The sequence below is a fragment of the Trichoplusia ni genome, chromosome 4 (genome assembly GCF_003590095.1).
Source record: "Trichoplusia ni isolate ovarian cell line Hi5 chromosome 4, tn1, whole genome shotgun sequence".
In the NCBI taxonomy this organism is placed as follows: domain Eukaryota; kingdom Metazoa; phylum Arthropoda; class Insecta; order Lepidoptera; family Noctuidae; genus Trichoplusia; species Trichoplusia ni.
Window position 1 is genome coordinate 7,756,184 of NC_039481.1, and position 16,693 is coordinate 7,772,876.

The following is a 16,693-nucleotide window of genomic DNA, read 5'->3' on the forward strand; positions in this document are numbered from 1 at the left end:
GGTTTCGGGCATCACTAACGCCTCACTGCTGTCAACAAATACGTTGAAGGTGAATGACATGTAGGGCCAAGTTTGAATATTGTATTGTATTTGTCAAGTTTGTCATGAACTCAAATAATTTATTATTTAGTTGTAAATAAGTTATACAAACTATTTTAAATCCTAATTTAGCCGGTTATGTAAATAAAAACTTATTCTATTTGAGTCAAATGTCAAGATGACTTCGGAGACAGAAGCTATTAAAACAAATGAATTTCTACGAAGACGAAAGCTGAGACTTCAACAGGTTTGAATTTTGATAAGATTGTTATTTTGAATTGATTTATTTGTCTCAAAAATTACTAAGTGCCGAGAAGTATACAATGCGAGTGAATTTTTAGGTTCGAGAGCAGTCGAAAGACATCGCTAAGAAAATAAGACAGCGCGCCAAGGTTGAAAAGTTACGACAAGTTGTAGATCTAGACGCAACGAAACAAAAGGAATATTTCGAATGTCAAGATAAACTTATTAAGCATTTGGAAGTATTGTACGCCCGCGGCGTAAACAATGTTGGCGCGGGTCATCAAAGTGCATCCGAACTAACACAGAAAGGTGAGGGTAAGCTTTTTTTAGTGTTAAAATTAAAACGTTAACTTTAATGTTTTCTTTTAGAAACACGGCAGTTAATAATTTGTCTTTATTAACAAGCCTACATAGTATTAGCTAGACACATCTAAAACTGATAAATGATGAACATTGTCAGTAAATGTTTGAGACTAGATTTTATTTGAGAAATGAATGTGATTTAAATCTTGACATCATTCTGTTTGACTTTGTCACTCCCATAATGACTATTGGCCATGGATAGAAAACATAATTTTGTTTACTCCAGAAAGCCTACACCTAAATTTTCTAGTATGTATTTGTACATTTTATGTATTTAACATTTCAACTGGGAGCATAACTCTTAATTAGGCAGGTCCTTATGTGACTATAATTTTAATGTAATGGAGAATTGATTGAGAATTATGTATTTTCAGATGCAAATAACAAGTCAGACTTATCAAAGTTGCGTGGTAAAGAAGCTGCAGCTGCATTAAGAAAACAAAAGCAAGACAAACTAGATGAACGGAAGAAAGTTCTAGATAGAAAACTACAGGCTAGGTATGTCACTAAATAGCACTAAACTCTGTACACTTTAAAATACCTTGAAAGTGTATGATAAACTCATTTTGGGTACTAAAAAATGTAAAAAATCAGGGTGTGTCTAAACCAATGGAATATAGAATAATCACTTAATAACACTACATTAGATTTCCACCATTAAGCATAATTACCACTCCCCAATCCACTCCATTTGTACCGCTTATTTTGCAGGGAAACTGCTAATGAAATTAGTAGAGACAAGTCAACTGCAGTTGCTCAAAAATTGTTATCTAAATCCACAAACACCAACAAAGTATCTGATGATGCTCCCACAGTAGCAAGTTCTACTGAGCTTGTAAACACAAAGGAACCTTCTAAAGATGCGGAAAAACTTAATACCGAAGCAGAATCTGTAAAGACAAGTGACATGGCCACACAGTGGGACCAAGAAGCAATACCTCCAGAGTGGGAACCAGCTGTACCGGCACTCTCATTACCAACTGACAAAGACTCCTCACCACGAGAAGAAGAAAATGCAACCAGTAAAACTGATAAGAAAAGATTAGACTTGTTTGCCCTTAGCAAGGAAATGCCGTCAAGTTTGCGTGGCAAGCATACACATGAGGCTAGACCGAGGGAGACGAACAGACCATCTCTCACATTAGTATCTGAATACCTGCAGAGCAGGAAACTACGCCTTCGAGAAAATGACACAGTTATCACTAACAAAAAACCTGTAGATGACATTCAAAGTTTAAAACAAACAATTCTACATACAAGGAGCACAAAAGCTGAAGGTAGTAATTTCAATGTATGTCATGTGCTTGATGAGCAAGTTATTCCAGTGCCCTCTTGGAGGGCTGAGGTCGCCTGCGAGTTCTGTTCCCACAGTGTTAACTACCACGCAACTCCTATACATAGTAGACAAATCCAAAATGTTACTAATTCTCAAATTAACCAGATCTTTAGTTCCATAAGACCTGTTTCGCGGCAACCTCCACTACTGCCAAGTCCTGTTCTGAGAGGAACAAGCCCATTTAGGAGGAGTAAAGTTTCTCAAAAAAGTAGTAAGCAATATGAAACTATATGTGCTAGTGTTTGCAGCCATTGGAGTTGGTTTCATTACATTTTGATTCATATCTATTTCATTTTATTTTGTATGGCAGATGTATTCCACAGAGCATCATTTGTTTTTTTTTAGGTCCATTGTAAATATTCCAATAAAACTGCTTATGTAATGTCAACATTCAGATTCATTCACATCAAGCTTATTACAGTTTTTGCTTAAACTATAAAAACAAAACAGTAAAGTAACACATCTTTAACAGTTCCAGGAAAAGCAACATCCTCATCTGAGAAACCTAAGACCAGCCAAGATACTGTACTCAATAGGAAGAACTCTGTTATGATGTACAACCACTCGACTAGGGACACAAGGGACTTGCCTTGTGGGGATAATAAATTAGTAGTCAGAGACAAGCAGTCTGAGGAAGATGCTTACTCCCAGGCTATGAAGGAGGTCTCTGCTGTGCATAACAAAGACAAAGACCACCAGAAGAAAGTGCAGGACATGAGGAATAAGGTGGCTGTGACTAAGCAGAATGTTGAGAAGGAGTATAAGGACACCATGAATTTCCTCAGCTCATTGCCTAAAGAGAAAAACAGTAAAGTCATTGTAAGTAATGTTCTCCTTGTCTTAAGTTACGATTTAGTAATTTACAACAATTGAATCATATCTTGTTTTAGGGACCTCCAACTAATAAGTTGACGAAATCCAGAAAATATAATATTTGAACTATTATTTTATTCTAAATTAATTAATTTATAATTATTTTTATAGTATAATTTGTTTGATTAGATTACTTTACCATTTTGTTTTGTCATATATTTAAATGATGGCAGTTATTGAATTTTATGTACTGGGTGGCCAAGTTAGAGAAAATGGGTTCTTTTTTTACTGCCATTTTTATTTGAAATTAATGAGGAATATGAGTCATAATTGTGGAAGCAATACTGAACTTTGAAGAAATGAAGGATAAATTAAGGAAATTCTGGTAACTTTAATTTTACATAACATTGTGTAAGTTAGTGTCTAGTTGGCCACCCTGTATTCATAGTTTAGTAGTAAGTAAATACTGCCTTGAAGTTAAATATACTTTCAATGTAGAAAACAGTGGCTAACTATGTGTTTTATGCAACAATGTCTTTTGTTTTAGAAAACTGCATACATGGATGATCGCAGGCAGCAAATGCAACAGGAAAACCGCCAGCAGAAAATGCAGCAAGAATATAAGAAAATAGAAAAAGAATGCAAAAAGCACCAATGCATGGTAAGTCTAAGTTTATTTTTAAAGAAAACCTGGCCTTTTTTTCTCTTTCTAGTATTCCATGATGCCCTTGAGTATTCACTCATTTACTTATAGCCTTTCTTCAGCAATAACCCACTTAATCTACAGCTTTTAAAAACGTACTGTTAATTTTAGAACAAAAGCCGCAGTAAGTCCAAATCTCCGGCTAGACAATACCGCGAAGACAATTTTGACACCAGAGACTTTCAGTACTCGTGGATGCCTGTTCCCGAAAGCGACAGCAACCTCGCCATCCACGCCATACCCAACACGGTGAAGCAGGGCAGGTCTGGGAACAGCGTCAAGTTCAGTGCGGTCGACAGCTACCACGAGTACAGGTCGCGGCATAAACACACCCCGCCCACCAAGGACACGCAAGACAAACAATCTAAGAAAGTCGTTGAAACCGTCATCATTGATAAGGACGCCAGTGAGTCCTCTGACAGCTCGTCCATGTCTACTTTAGATACAAGCTCCGTCCAAAACCTGATACTGGATGAAGAGCTCAAAAATAAAAACGTGAAAGAAATCAACAACAGCCTGTCTGATGCCGAAAGAATTATAATATACAAAGTATTGGATTCGCGAACTGACAAGAAATCTAAGAGACAAACGAAACTCCTGAATGAGATCGCTAAATCATTGAGTTGTATAGAGCAAGGTCAAAAGTCAGCCAGTGAACACAATTCGGATTTGTCTAAGCAACATCATTCTAGAACTACTAAATCGTCGAGCAAGAGTGCCGACAATGGGATCTCATTTGAACAACTTAATGAAGGTAGATATCAATCCTCCCCTTTTCTTGTTTAACATTGAAGCATGTTGGTCACCATATTTAAAAAAAATACACCTAGTTTAGGTCCACAACTTAAAAGCATAAATTATACATTACAGGTGTTTACAAAATGGTGGAGGAGCAAGGGTGAGTATGTCATACATTATCAGCAAAACTGTCCCATCCCATCCGTGACCTTTAATCCCGTCTGACCTTTAACAGGGCGACGTACAACATGATGAGTTGTTGCACTACTAACGTTGAGTTGTGGCACGCGAACGCACCTCGCAAACCTTGGTGGTAAACTATACATTACACAATGTTTGTAATCAGTAGTGATATTTTAGAAAAGTGTAGTTAGCTGATTGTAATTATTGTATGTTGTTTTTCTGTAAAAGTAATTAATAGTGACTCCTATGATGTACATTCCATGATTAATAGAATACCGGATTTGAATTTCATTAATTGCCGTCAATATTAATATTTTTTGCTGTCGTAAAAGTAGTTCTAAAAGGTATGTATCATTTATTAAGTCCAGGACTGTTTTCAGGGATAACGTTACCTCGATGTATTTCTCAGAACATGAGAAGCCAACAGACGGTCAGTCTTCAATTGACAAGCCGCAGTCGTGTGATTGTCAACTTAATAGGGGATCACAAAGTGATAAAAGTTAGTATCTTTTACACAACCGTATATAGTGTCCAAAAAGTAACCTCTATATGATTGATCTTCATTTTTCAGATACTTTGCTTCATTGGGAAAGTGGCGACTGTGTTCAACCTCCAAGGTTATTACTTATTTTTGTCTTAGTTTACGTACGTTTACGTTTGTTTGGTTTAACCAAGTCTACAATAGTATTTTTACTTTTAGGACATTTGAAGTATGTCAGTGCGGCAGTGCTGATAAAGACAAAACTAAGAAGTCGCCTCCGAAGCATACTTCACCTGTTGCTTCAACATCATCGTTTATTACGGCTTCGAATGCTAAAGGTAGCTCTACAGAACAAGGTGGGTACATTAAGTTGCTTGACGAAACCGGCAAGGAAGCAGGAAAATTCTTCATTGGTGCTGCTGGGTTTCTTAAAAATAACGCGTACGAAGTAGTAATACAACTGCGAAAAAAGGATGGTGTGAAAGAAGATAAACCTGGTAACGAAAAGGATGAAATGGTACAGAACAATCTGTCTGAAGAAGTTATGAGTGGTAAAAATGGCGGCAAAGGCCCACACAAGACTTCAGAAACAGATACAACTTATACAAATAATATGCAACCACCTCCCGAAGAATTGCGCGAAGTTTTAGAATTCAGAAGTGTTGAAGATAAAGATTCTAAAATGATAGTACCTGAAGAAATACAACACAATCCAGGCAAGAGTATCGTGTCAGAACAAGTGATGACAGATAAGATTAATCATAGCAAACCGAATACTGAATCTAGTGAAGAGATATGTCTAATACAGTCCACTACCGAAACAAAACATAAACGTGATCAAAATGTGCATACGGGATACAACCATGGCTCAAAACCTAACACGCCGCCCAGACCCGCAACTACTACGTACACACAAACTACTTTAAGTTCTCCTGCCCATAGACCAGTCTTTTTCCATATGAGTTCTTCAACTTCTACTGCCTACATGAGCCCGCCAGAAATGATATTACCCAAGTATTTTAAACGTAAATTTGGTATACCTGAAGATGAATTGTATGATATTCTATATGACCCAGTAGAAACTATAGAAATGACTGAAAAAGAATATAGCGAAGAGTACACTGGTTGCACTTGTACGAAGTGCTTGCACGCGCGGAAAGTTACGCTGAAACAAAACGCGCAGGCACGATTTCGAAAGAATAGGGCTGATTATAAGAAAATGAGAACTCCACCAAATACAGCAAGGACTCCTCCCAGTGATATTCATCATGATATTCAAGAACTTTTTCCGAAAAAGGTATCCACTCCTTGTAAAAATGCACGTTCACCTGATAAAGCAAAATGTAAATATAGTAACGGCAATGGTGAACCGTTAAGGAAACCCTGCCGCAGAAACAAAAAGCCTTCTGTTGAAAATATCCCTACGTCCCGAAACATAAATAACGTTCACGTTGGTCTAAATCTCAAACCAAAAAATAAAGTTAAAACATCTAGTTCAAGTCATGACAAACTGAGTAAATCCAAATTAAATCCAATCATCAAAGATTATATAAATAAATTGTTAGCCCTAAATAAACAAGGGCTTAAGGCAGTGGAAGTAGCCGACCAAGAATGCAGTTCAGTGTGCACTCCAGGCAGCTCAATCATTAATGTGCCGAATAATGTTGATGAGAAAAAATCCCTAGCGAATACTATTTCCTTAGAACAGATTAAAAATGTATTAAAACAACAGATCATAGAAAAGCATATTGCTAACATGAGTCCTAAAAAGAACCAAGTTATAAATAAAAGTAGCAGCAAAAATTTAAAGAACTCTTCATTACGGTTGTCTCGTAAAAAGCCCATTCATAAAGTGAAATCTTTAAATATTTCAAAGCATTTGTTAAAGAAAAATCTTTTGGGCGACGTCACATCGACACACCCAGTATCTCCATCATCTACCGATGATAACTATAAACCAATCGACCGACCTAATTTGAAGCTTCGATCAGCACGTAGCAAAAGTTCACCTACGCCAAGGCAGGCATACACTCCCGATCCATTTCCTAAATTCATGAATACCGAATCTACTACTAAAAATTCTACCATCAGTCAAAAAACTGAAGAGTATGTTAACTTAAAGAATAACAGATCTGTCATGACTGAAAAAGGCATCACACCTCTAGAAACAAATGAATCGAAACCTAAATGCGCCGGGTCTTCCAAGGCTAATATTCGTGTTTCGTCGCCATCGCCTGATACCGAGACAACCGAGGACTTTCATAGTTACAAGCGAAGCTCTGAGATTCCTGTGAGTATGTCGACTCAGACAAACCAGAATACTGATTCAGACACTAAATTTATAAAATTGGCAGAAGATAAATTACATAACATGGAAAAAATAGCAGACCTGACAGAAAAGTGCACCAAAAGACTGTCAAACCTCGCTAGAGTTTTAGAGGAAGTCCGTAAGAACAAGTCGCTGGCTTATAGTCAATTATCATCTGCGGACTCAACGGATACACAATCAGAGCACAAATCGGACCGAGTTACATTTGACCTAAACAATGTTCCTCAGCGATTAGAAATAAAAACCCCGGAACCGATTTCGGATACCTATCAAAGTAATCCGAAAGAGAAAATGCAGTCACAATTCATGTCCATTCCAACTGATATTCCTAAACCGTTATTTAAAGTTCCGATGGATCAGGAACCGCGACTGACTTCGGATGAAAAACTAGATTTGCCTTTACAGTTGAATGTGGATACAGCGGAACTCACCATTAAAACTAGACCGAAGCCGCCAACAGCTTTATCCAGAATTAGCTTAAAACATGGCCAGGAATACATTGTTCCACATGAACTATCGACCGTCATAGAAGTGGATTCCCCTATGAGTATGAAACATAAAAATCAAACATCTGCAAATGCGAAAGACGTCACAAACCATTCCAACAAGTCATCTCCAGTAGACAAGCTATCGACAAATGACAGAAACAGTGACAATGTTAAAGAGCCTGGTATTAACCCTGATATTTTAGAAAGCAATACCAACTTTTCTGCTAAATTTAAATTTTCATCTACGGAGTCTTCCGACGATTCTAAGTTTCAAATGATAGACTTAAAACAGTTCAATGAAATAATGCTAGAACCGTTTATAAGTATTCAGGAATATGCAAAGCAATACAATATGGAACCACCAGATGAGGGATCCAACCTGGAGCAGAGAGAAGACGTTATCAATGACGACATGAGTTCTTTACATTCAGATGGTAGCCTGCCAGATGTAATAGCAGAGTTACTAAAACGAAATATTATCACAGAACCCTTTAAGTTTGACACTGCATCCAATATAAACTCCACTACTATCTCATCTGAGTCCACCTTATCTATGTTAGCTTTATCAAAAGCACGCAAAGATAGAAAGAGATCAAGTATAATTTATCAGAACAAAGAAAGTATTGCCGAAACTTCAGATACTTTAAGCATTTCTTCAAACCCTGATTTAGAGAATGCTTTTAAAAAGCTTGGCATGGGCTGGGCGTCTTCTACTCTGAAAAAGACAAAAGAACGTTTGGCGTTATCCTCATCTTCCAACACATCTAGTTCAAGCATACCACATTTTAAAATGAAGAGCTTCAACCAGGATATACCAGCCCTTGTTACAGATTCTGTATCGTCTGCGTTAAATTCATCGAAAAAGGTACAACAAAGTCAAATTGACACTCCAAAAAACGCAGAACAACAGACAAGTCTATCTAACTCGATGACTGTCAAAGAGTTTCTGCGAAATGAATTATCTAAGAAAATAACTTTTAACAATAAGACCACTAGAAATGATACAGAAGAAGAATTCGTTTCTTTGTTTGAGACTAGAATGCCTGAAGATTTAAAGAACTCTCAAATGAATCGCGACGATCGTTCTGTAGACAGCGCGCCGAGCGGCACCAACCGGGCGCGGACCTCCACTCCCGTTCAGATATTTAAATCTATGACATACCACTCCAGCTCCAGCTCCAACGTGTCCAACTGCTTATTTAGTAACGCTGATGACTTGTCGTCAGTTAAAATGACATCGAATTCCATAAGAAACCATTCCACCTCTGATAAGGATGACTTGACCATTCCCAACTTTAGTCTTAAGTTGAAAAAGACTTCAGACTGTAGTAAGAGTGATTAATAGTAATATAAATTGTTGTTTTGTAATATACCTATTTATTTATGTGTAAAATACTAAGTTAGAATTCGAAAAATATTTATGTATGTATTAATGTAATGTTTGGTCGGACCTTTTTTTGTGTATAATGAATAAATCAATTTGAGTTAAATTATAGCAGAATAGTGTTTTATTTTTAACAAGTAGCAACACAGTTATAGTATTTATATTTATTGTTTAAACATCAACAATAATAATCACCAATACACAACATTTTATTAGATCTTTATTACATTCAGATTCTTGTTACTAGAGATTTCACTAACAGTATCTAAAATATCTTACAAAAATATAACATGACATATGTGTGAGATGATTTCACATATTCCCATATGACAGTTGTACAATGTAACAAGACATTATAGAAACTATAATTAGCGTATGTAAACTTCTATAGGTTTTATCTTGTGACTTACATTTTTGAAAAAGTATTGGATGACTGACAACAAAAACTTTCTTTTTTGACAGTGATCCAACACCATATTGACACAGCGAAGCAGAGCATTATCTATAACTAAATCAAATAAATTAACATTATTTACATAAACTTATGTAAATTAATACCTGCTAAGTGATCACAGAACATAATTGGCTTCTAAACTATGCTAAGGAAACTTATGCAATAATATCATAATTATTTAATATGTTACAACATATTGATTTTTGAGATAAAACATGAGATTTCAAATAAGTACTGCATTAAGCATATCAGTTTCCCTATTTTTTACAAATTTTCATTCATTCCTTTTTATCATCCTTGAGTAGACGCTCCTTCACTAGCGTGTATGCTAGTCCTATTGTTAGGGCTGACACTACTGTGCCTTGTGCAGCTACTCGCAACTGCATTAGGAACACACTTGTGCTCATTTTGCCTCTAGTTTTGTATTTGTATGCTCCAAAGCCACAGACACCAATTAATCCAATGAGACCTGCAAAGATACATTGATTTTAGTTAATTTAAAATTGTTCTCAGAACTGAACTCCTGAACATTTAAATTGTCCGTTTTATGTATTAAAAAAAAATGATATAAATCAGATTTTGAGTGCAACTTATCACAGTATGACACCTCATTACAATGCACAAGTACATAATTTCAACACCACATGACACTTGACTACCACATACCTATGATCATAAATGGTGAGTCTTTGGACTTCCTTGCAAACCTTTCTGCTTGAGATTCATCTCTGTAATCGAACGCTGGCCGGTTAGACATGGTGGTTCTGAAAAAAAATTACACATAACCTTCAACCAAGAAAAAATGTAGATACAAGGGCAAGGGCGTTTCACGAGATCAGTTAAGCACAGCCGTGGAATAGCTAGTGGATACTTAGAAGGCGTTTTAAATGCCGATATTTTGTGGAAAATATACGTTAAATACTTGTTTTACGACCTTTCTGGTTAAAATAGATGGCATTAAATCCGTAAAACATTGCGAAATAATATAATCTTGAAATTATTGAAATAATTAGTCTTTTTAATTATTTTACTCACAATTATATAACTAAAAACGTTTATTTATATTGCATCACAATTACACTCACACTCGAACTCTTACGCTGTTTGACAGCTACTGTTACTACCATTGAATTTTTTCCCCTAAGTAGTTCCTTTCCGCCCGACACTCTTTTCGTGCTCGTCGCTCTTTTGTCTCAACGAGTCTCTGTAGTTAAACAAGGATACGTATATTAATTTCGATGACGTTGTCCGAGTCACTAAAAATTTTCCAAGTTTTCTGTAGAATCGTAGACAACCGTCAAAGTCAAAAGCATTAAAGGTTACAGGTGTCAAATTCTACTACCTGAAATGTCTGTCAAATAGTGTCAAACTGAATCCACATGACATTGACATTGAAATCTTTTTCTAGTTAGGTATCTCTTGAAAATAGAGGGCGCTTATATGGCGGCCAAATTGAATGAATGCTAATGCGTTAAAATTTATTGTATCATTTCTTGTGGGTTGCTCATTCCATACATTAATAATGATCAATTGCCCTACAAGCCACATGAAGTACACCACCTATGTAATCCGCTTTCCCTAAGAAAAAATAGTTTCAAATGTTCTCTATTATACTATTAGTTATTAAATGACCATTGAAACATGAAACCTTTTCATCAACACTGCATTTATTTGCGAATCAAGATTTTGAAATGAGAGATGAGATGACATTACATAAAATAAATAGAACGTAAATTTTACAATCTAGTTATTAATAGATTTAGCTAAGAAAGGAAGGGAATGCCCGGCTGCTGACGTCGCTAAAGCACGTGTAAGGTCTTGTGGTAAGATCAGTAAATTAATGCTATGACGTAAGTATTACTGCATGATTCGGATAGGTATTAGTAACGTTATTTGGCTGAATTCCACTACGACAAGTAATGACCTAAATAGCACGTAGAGTACCTTATTCACTCATATTTTATAAGCAGGTTTTTGGCTATCCTTTCGTAGACTATACTTAAACCTGTAAATTAATACTTCTGTGGACTGCTACTTTTTGCTATCGTTAACTTAATGAAATAAAACAAAATTTTAAACACTTCAAAAAAAAGCTTTGTATTTTGGTCCCAATATTAAGACAACAAACAAAAATACTTACAGATATTTTTAAATAATTATGTTATAAAAGCAAAATATTTAATATAACACGTAATCTTAAAAAAGAATGCAAAAGAAATGTAAAAGTTTGTATGGACGATAGGGGGAAGGGATAGCGCTGTCATTAGTGAGCACGACCACCACGGTGCCCTATCTTGCGTTGCGCGTACCCCTGGCAGCCCCGAGCGGACAGCTACATACAAGCAGCTTAAATTCCTGTATAAAACTTGTATGAAAATATATATAAAATTAAGTGTGATTTTAAAATTGTCCTTACTTTATATAATATTAAGTTGTTTATTTAAATATTCTTAAGAACGTATAAAGACCTAGGGCTCATTTATTTACTAAGTTTTAAGCTGTTTTCACTCCGAAATGTTATTATGTCTGAGTTTGTGATCCATCAATTTCCGGAACCCTCTTTTAACCTGTACCTACCTAAGCTTAATTTAAACAATCCTTAAATTAATAACAACACATTAAAACGTTTCGAGCAAAAGCTATCCACTTCTCTGGGACATATCACAGGTTGCAGATATTAATGATCCATTTAATTGTGACCTAATGATTTAACATACATTATTGGCAAGAGGACTGATAGGTCCAATATAAGTACATTAAAATGTTCTCATCATCTTTGCTGCTTCGAATATCCTGTACCTACTTGCGACTAAAATGTAGTAAGTCGACGGTAGAATGTAGACTGACTGTTCCAAACTGAGTATATTTTTTAAATATTTTTTAAATATTAGGAATAGTATCTTCTGACTTCAGCGAGAATGGACTCATAAGAAGACTCATCAATGATGACGAACCGCTTGGCACGCCTGCTGAAGTAGTAGATATCGCCCGTGTAAATATCAAACCACAAGGCGTGGATGTGCAGATCGTGCTTCTCTAGGCGCTTCTTCAACATACCGTAGGACGCCACGTTTTGCAGCTGCTGAAGAGTATTTACCTGAAAACGGCAATAAAGGATTATACAATAACATTCTGTTGGTAAAAGATATATTAGTTTAGAGGCTTGCGTAAGCTGCTAATTGAAAGGTCGCCTGGTGGACCCTCGTTGTGGAACAGGTGAATACTGTAAGATTTGTTTTTACCTGCGACAATTTATCTTCTATACAAAATTTATTATCAGGATCGATGTACGCTACAAATTTCCGTTGCGGAGTTTCACCCATGAAAACCATGGGCTTGGTAAAGTCGCCTTTCATATCGATAAATTTATCCAAGCTAGTATACGCATGATTGCATAGCCACGACTTTAGAGGAGATAGCCTTCTTTGTTCCTAAAAGCAGAAGAGATGAAATTAGTATGATAACGTTTGTAGCAATAATTATTGTCGGATTAAAAATACAAAAAATATTTCGATAATGGTCTACTCACTATCGAGGACTCCTCTTTGCTTTTTAATTTGTACAACAGATTCATAGCTTTACAGTCACTGTGTCCACAAACAATAATGTGTCTTATATCGTTTACAATACAACCAAGCTCTAAGGCAGCTGGCTCACAGCTGGTCATCTCATCATAGAAAAATTGCGAGTGAGGTACCACATTTCCAGCATTTCTAACTGAAATTAAACATTAATTGTGATAATAATAATTATGTTATGCGTGTACTTATATTGGTAAACTATGGTATTTAATACAAACCGACAAACATATCGCCAACATCAGTTTCAGTAAATCTTGTTGGTATCATTCTGCTGTCCATGCAAGTGTAAAATACTGCTTTCGGCTGGAAAAAAAAATACATGCAAATTCGTCTTTCTGAGAAAAAGTGCATTAATAATACACGATCCTAGTGTTCACGTTACGCCACGTAACATAATCATGATTGCTTTAATGATTACTAGTCACCTTATTTCATCAATGCTAATAAATTGCAAATTTTGAACGCATTATTTTTACAAGGTTGGTACCTGCATTGCCATTTAGATTTACCGATTGTCAATATTACACCTAACTGTCAAAATAAATAGAAAAGTATTTTTTTTATAATTTTGCAAAAGTCAAGCCCAATTGTAATATTGTTACAGAAGGACATAGTAATCAAAGCGTGGAGCAAACAAAACTGAGTGCTTGATTTGTTAGTTTAACCTGAAGGAGTATTTCGAGAATAATAGAGGTCAGTCGCAATTTACACTCACCGTAGGGTTGTTTTTTACTTCTTGAAACTGTTTCACCATACTTGCACGGTCTAATACACGGTATCTCATAACGCCTCTTAATATTTTCTCCATTTTGATTGTATTTTTTCATTCACATTAGCTTTTCACGTTCTTATAATGATACAAAATAAAGAAGTACGTTTACATGTGGTTAAACTGAGATTGACATCTCTGACCTTCATTAGCGAAGCTTATCGTGTCCGCAGCGGACTCGCTTCACAGAGGTAATACTAAATTATTGTGGGTCAACGTACATATACGTTCATCATTAGTGGGCAACTAAGCAGCGTGATGTTTTATATCTATGTCAATCCCTCACATATTACATCTACGTAATAGATAGCGCCAACATTTTTTAGATTACCTGTAGTACGATAGTGACGACATAATGTGCGTCGTCGATATATACAAATTAATGTAAATAGGAACAGTAATGAATTATTACACATTTGATTGTAGATGGAGACAAATACTGCAACTGGTGATGGATCACGCAAAAATGAAAATATCCCACCACCATTGCCACCCAATCACAGGTTCTTGGAACCTGAAAAAGCGGTTAAATCAATCACAGACATGGCTATTTGGGAGAAGTCAGAGGCTTACATGGAGTACACTGGCTTCATAGCTACCATCAATCAAGCAATCATGGCCAAGCCACTCACAGTTGACTGCAAAATTTCAGAAAATGTTAGAAGACTGGTTGTAATGCTTGAAAAAATTGAACAACTGATGGATCTCTTTCCGCCTGTTGACCAACCTCAGAGATTTGGTAATGTAGCCTTCAGGGACTGGCTGGAAAGGGTCAGGGCTAACAGTACCCTCTTCCTTCAGGAGGCTCTGAATCCTGGCATACACTTAGCCATCCCCGAAGTTAAAGTTTACTTGGAAGAGAGTTTTGGTAATGCCACAAGGATTGACTATGGCACTGGTCATGAAATGGCCTTTGTCATGTTTCTTTGTTGTTTATTTAAAGTTGGTAATTTAATACCAGAAGATAATGTAGCCACTGTATTTCTGGTATTCAATAAATATCTTTCAATAGTAAGGCGGTTGCAGAAAACATATAGAATGGAGCCTGCCGGCAGTCATGGAGTGTGGAGTTTGGATGATTACCAGTTTATACCCTTCATATGGGGAAGCTCACAGTTGGTAGATCAACCAAGGATATATCCGCCTGCTAAATTCTTAGAGGATGATATTATAGAGAAATACCACACTGAGTACATGTTTATATCTTGCATCAAATATATTAAAGAAGTCAAGAAAGGTCCTTTTGCCGAGCATTCCAATCAGTTGTGGAGCATCAGTGCTGTAGGCTCATGGTCAAAAATCAATCAAGGCCTAATTAAAATGTACAAAAAGGAAGTGTTGTCAAAGTTTCCAGTGGTCCAGCATGTAATGTTTGGTTCCCTTCTGCCTATAAGAAGGTTCCCCATCAATCACTAAAGTTGTTTGAAGGCTCCAAGAGTCTTGGATGTTCTGAAAGTAACTGGCTAAGTTTAGCACTTAACAGCAAGGTGCAAATGATGGCCTGTGAGGTGCAGCCCATTGAGAAGTAGAACAAAACAGTTCATGAATTGATTTTAGAATTATGTTGTTGAATATGTGTATCCATTTAATAGCGCAGATACTGCCTTATGAGTTTGTTTATTTATCTGTTTATTACATTACAACAGTATTATGTGTTGTGCAATCAGTAACGTTATAGCTTTCAATATATTATGTCCATAAGACTATTTAGCAAGTTTTTGGTAATTGCGGCGGAGGGTTGGACCGCGCGCCGGTGTCAAGCCCATGTTGACGTCGCCATGTTTTTCAGATAACTTACATAAATGATAACAGTTCTATGTTACATGATACCATATCAGATTAACACCTATAATTGCATATAGTGATATTTTTATGACTGAAAATTTATAGATTTTATTGATATTTGGCACTGGTTTCGGAATCTGATGTTTTTAGTTTTATCCTAGAATAAAATTCACTCTTGGCCAAAAAGTTCAGGTAGTTAAAATTAAAAAAATGTTTGAGTTCCCATAATGTTTAAGTAAGACTGCCTGTAGTTATGTATTTAGTATACGATATAAACAGTCGAGTTTATTTATTAATGGCCCAGGAAGGCCAATATAGTTTATATTCAAAGTCCTTATGTAACCTCCTGTACGTACGTTTTGTCGACTTTTATACGCTCCTACGTACATTTATCAGCAATTGTTTTGTTTCGTTTGCTTGTGTTTACAACTATTATGTGATATATCTACTTAATATCTTGTCATTAATTTTAGCATTTATAACAAGGATTTGTCGATTGTGCATTGCAATACAAAAATAAAATATAGTTTTTAGTTTTATTGCTACAATGAACCTACTAAACTGGCGAAGTTTGGAAACCCAAATTTTGCTATAGATTTAGAGTTTCGAACGCAATGGGTAAAGACAGAGCCCTATACTAAGGCAATGCTGTCTGTTCGTCCGTGATATCTAGATAGTTGATTATTTGTATGCATGATGCATTTCTGTTGATAATACAGTTACAATTTCACCCTTGGGGCTTGGGACTAAAAAGCGTTTTCCTCTTGGGTTTATGTATTCGCTAAGATTTGTTACTATTCAGACATGAATGACCAAATGCACTATCTTCATTCTGATCAGCGCTTGGTCCAGACCATATCAATATCCTTTACAGATAACTTTTTGGAAGGTTTGACATTGGTCTTCACGCTAGCTCACTGCTGCACTGGTGTGCGATTCCACTATTTGGTGTCCAGTTTTCCTATCGATCGATTCGTATCCAATTTTCTTTCACCGTTTGTTAT

At 36.1% G+C, this 16,693-nt stretch overlaps 4 protein-coding genes across 10 annotated transcripts; 2 read left to right on the plus strand and 2 right to left on the minus strand.

Moving 5' to 3' along the window:
* Nucleotides 1-126: 126 nt before the first annotated feature.
* On the plus strand, nt 127-9,204 carry LOC113492863. Of its 5 annotated transcripts, none has more exons than XM_026870560.1 (12): nt 127-286; nt 381-597; nt 1,020-1,143; nt 1,357-2,192; nt 2,454-2,800; nt 3,342-3,455; nt 3,609-4,251; nt 4,368-4,395; nt 4,471-4,548; nt 4,799-4,917; nt 4,990-5,035; nt 5,119-9,204. In XM_026870560.1, exons 1-12 carry the CDS (start codon nt 218-220, stop codon nt 9,056-9,058), a joined length of 6,561 nt encoding a protein of 2,186 aa, XP_026726361.1. In that variant the 5' UTR covers nt 127-217; the 3' UTR covers nt 9,059-9,204. The 5 variants fall into 5 exon arrangements, with proteins under 5 accessions (XP_026726361.1, XP_026726365.1, XP_026726362.1 ...); XM_026870564.1 differs by having other exon boundaries at nt 1,357-1,922; XM_026870561.1 differs by having other exon boundaries at nt 381-591.
* Nucleotides 9,205-9,291: 87 nt separating this feature from the next.
* On the minus strand, nt 9,292-10,839 carry LOC113492871 (HIG1 domain family member 1A, mitochondrial-like). Of its 2 annotated transcripts, none has more exons than XM_026870576.1 (3): nt 10,640-10,839; nt 10,221-10,318; nt 9,292-10,023 (listed from the first exon to the last, which is right to left on the minus strand). In XM_026870576.1, exons 2-3 carry the CDS (start codon nt 10,309-10,311, stop codon nt 9,833-9,835), a joined length of 282 nt encoding a protein of 93 aa, XP_026726377.1. In that variant the 5' UTR covers nt 10,312-10,318; nt 10,640-10,839; the 3' UTR covers nt 9,292-9,832. The 2 variants fall into 2 exon arrangements, with proteins under 2 accessions (XP_026726377.1, XP_026726376.1); XM_026870575.1 differs by having other exon boundaries at nt 10,590-10,836.
* A 786-nt stretch (nt 10,840-11,625) lies between these two features.
* On the minus strand, nt 11,626-14,043 carry LOC113492868 (beta carbonic anhydrase 1). The gene is made up of 5 exons (XM_026870569.1): nt 13,851-14,043; nt 13,354-13,438; nt 13,084-13,271; nt 12,797-12,985; nt 11,626-12,651 (listed from the first exon to the last, which is right to left on the minus strand). The coding sequence occupies exons 1-5, from the start codon at nt 13,941-13,943 to the stop codon at nt 12,442-12,444; spliced, it is 765 nt and encodes a 254-aa protein (XP_026726370.1). The 5' UTR covers nt 13,944-14,043; the 3' UTR covers nt 11,626-12,441.
* LOC113492865 (serine/threonine-protein phosphatase 2A activator-like) lies at nt 13,635-16,215 on the plus strand. 2 transcript variants are annotated; one of them, XM_026870566.1, is made up of 2 exons: nt 13,635-13,828; nt 14,331-16,215. In XM_026870566.1, exon 2 carries the CDS (start codon nt 14,331-14,333, stop codon nt 15,318-15,320), a length of 990 nt encoding a protein of 329 aa, XP_026726367.1. In that variant the 5' UTR covers nt 13,635-13,828; the 3' UTR covers nt 15,321-16,215. The 2 variants fall into 2 exon arrangements, with proteins under 2 accessions (XP_026726367.1, XP_026726368.1); XM_026870567.1 differs by lacking the exon at nt 13,635-13,828 and adding an exon at nt 14,014-14,095.
* Nucleotides 16,216-16,693: the final 478 nt, after the last annotated feature.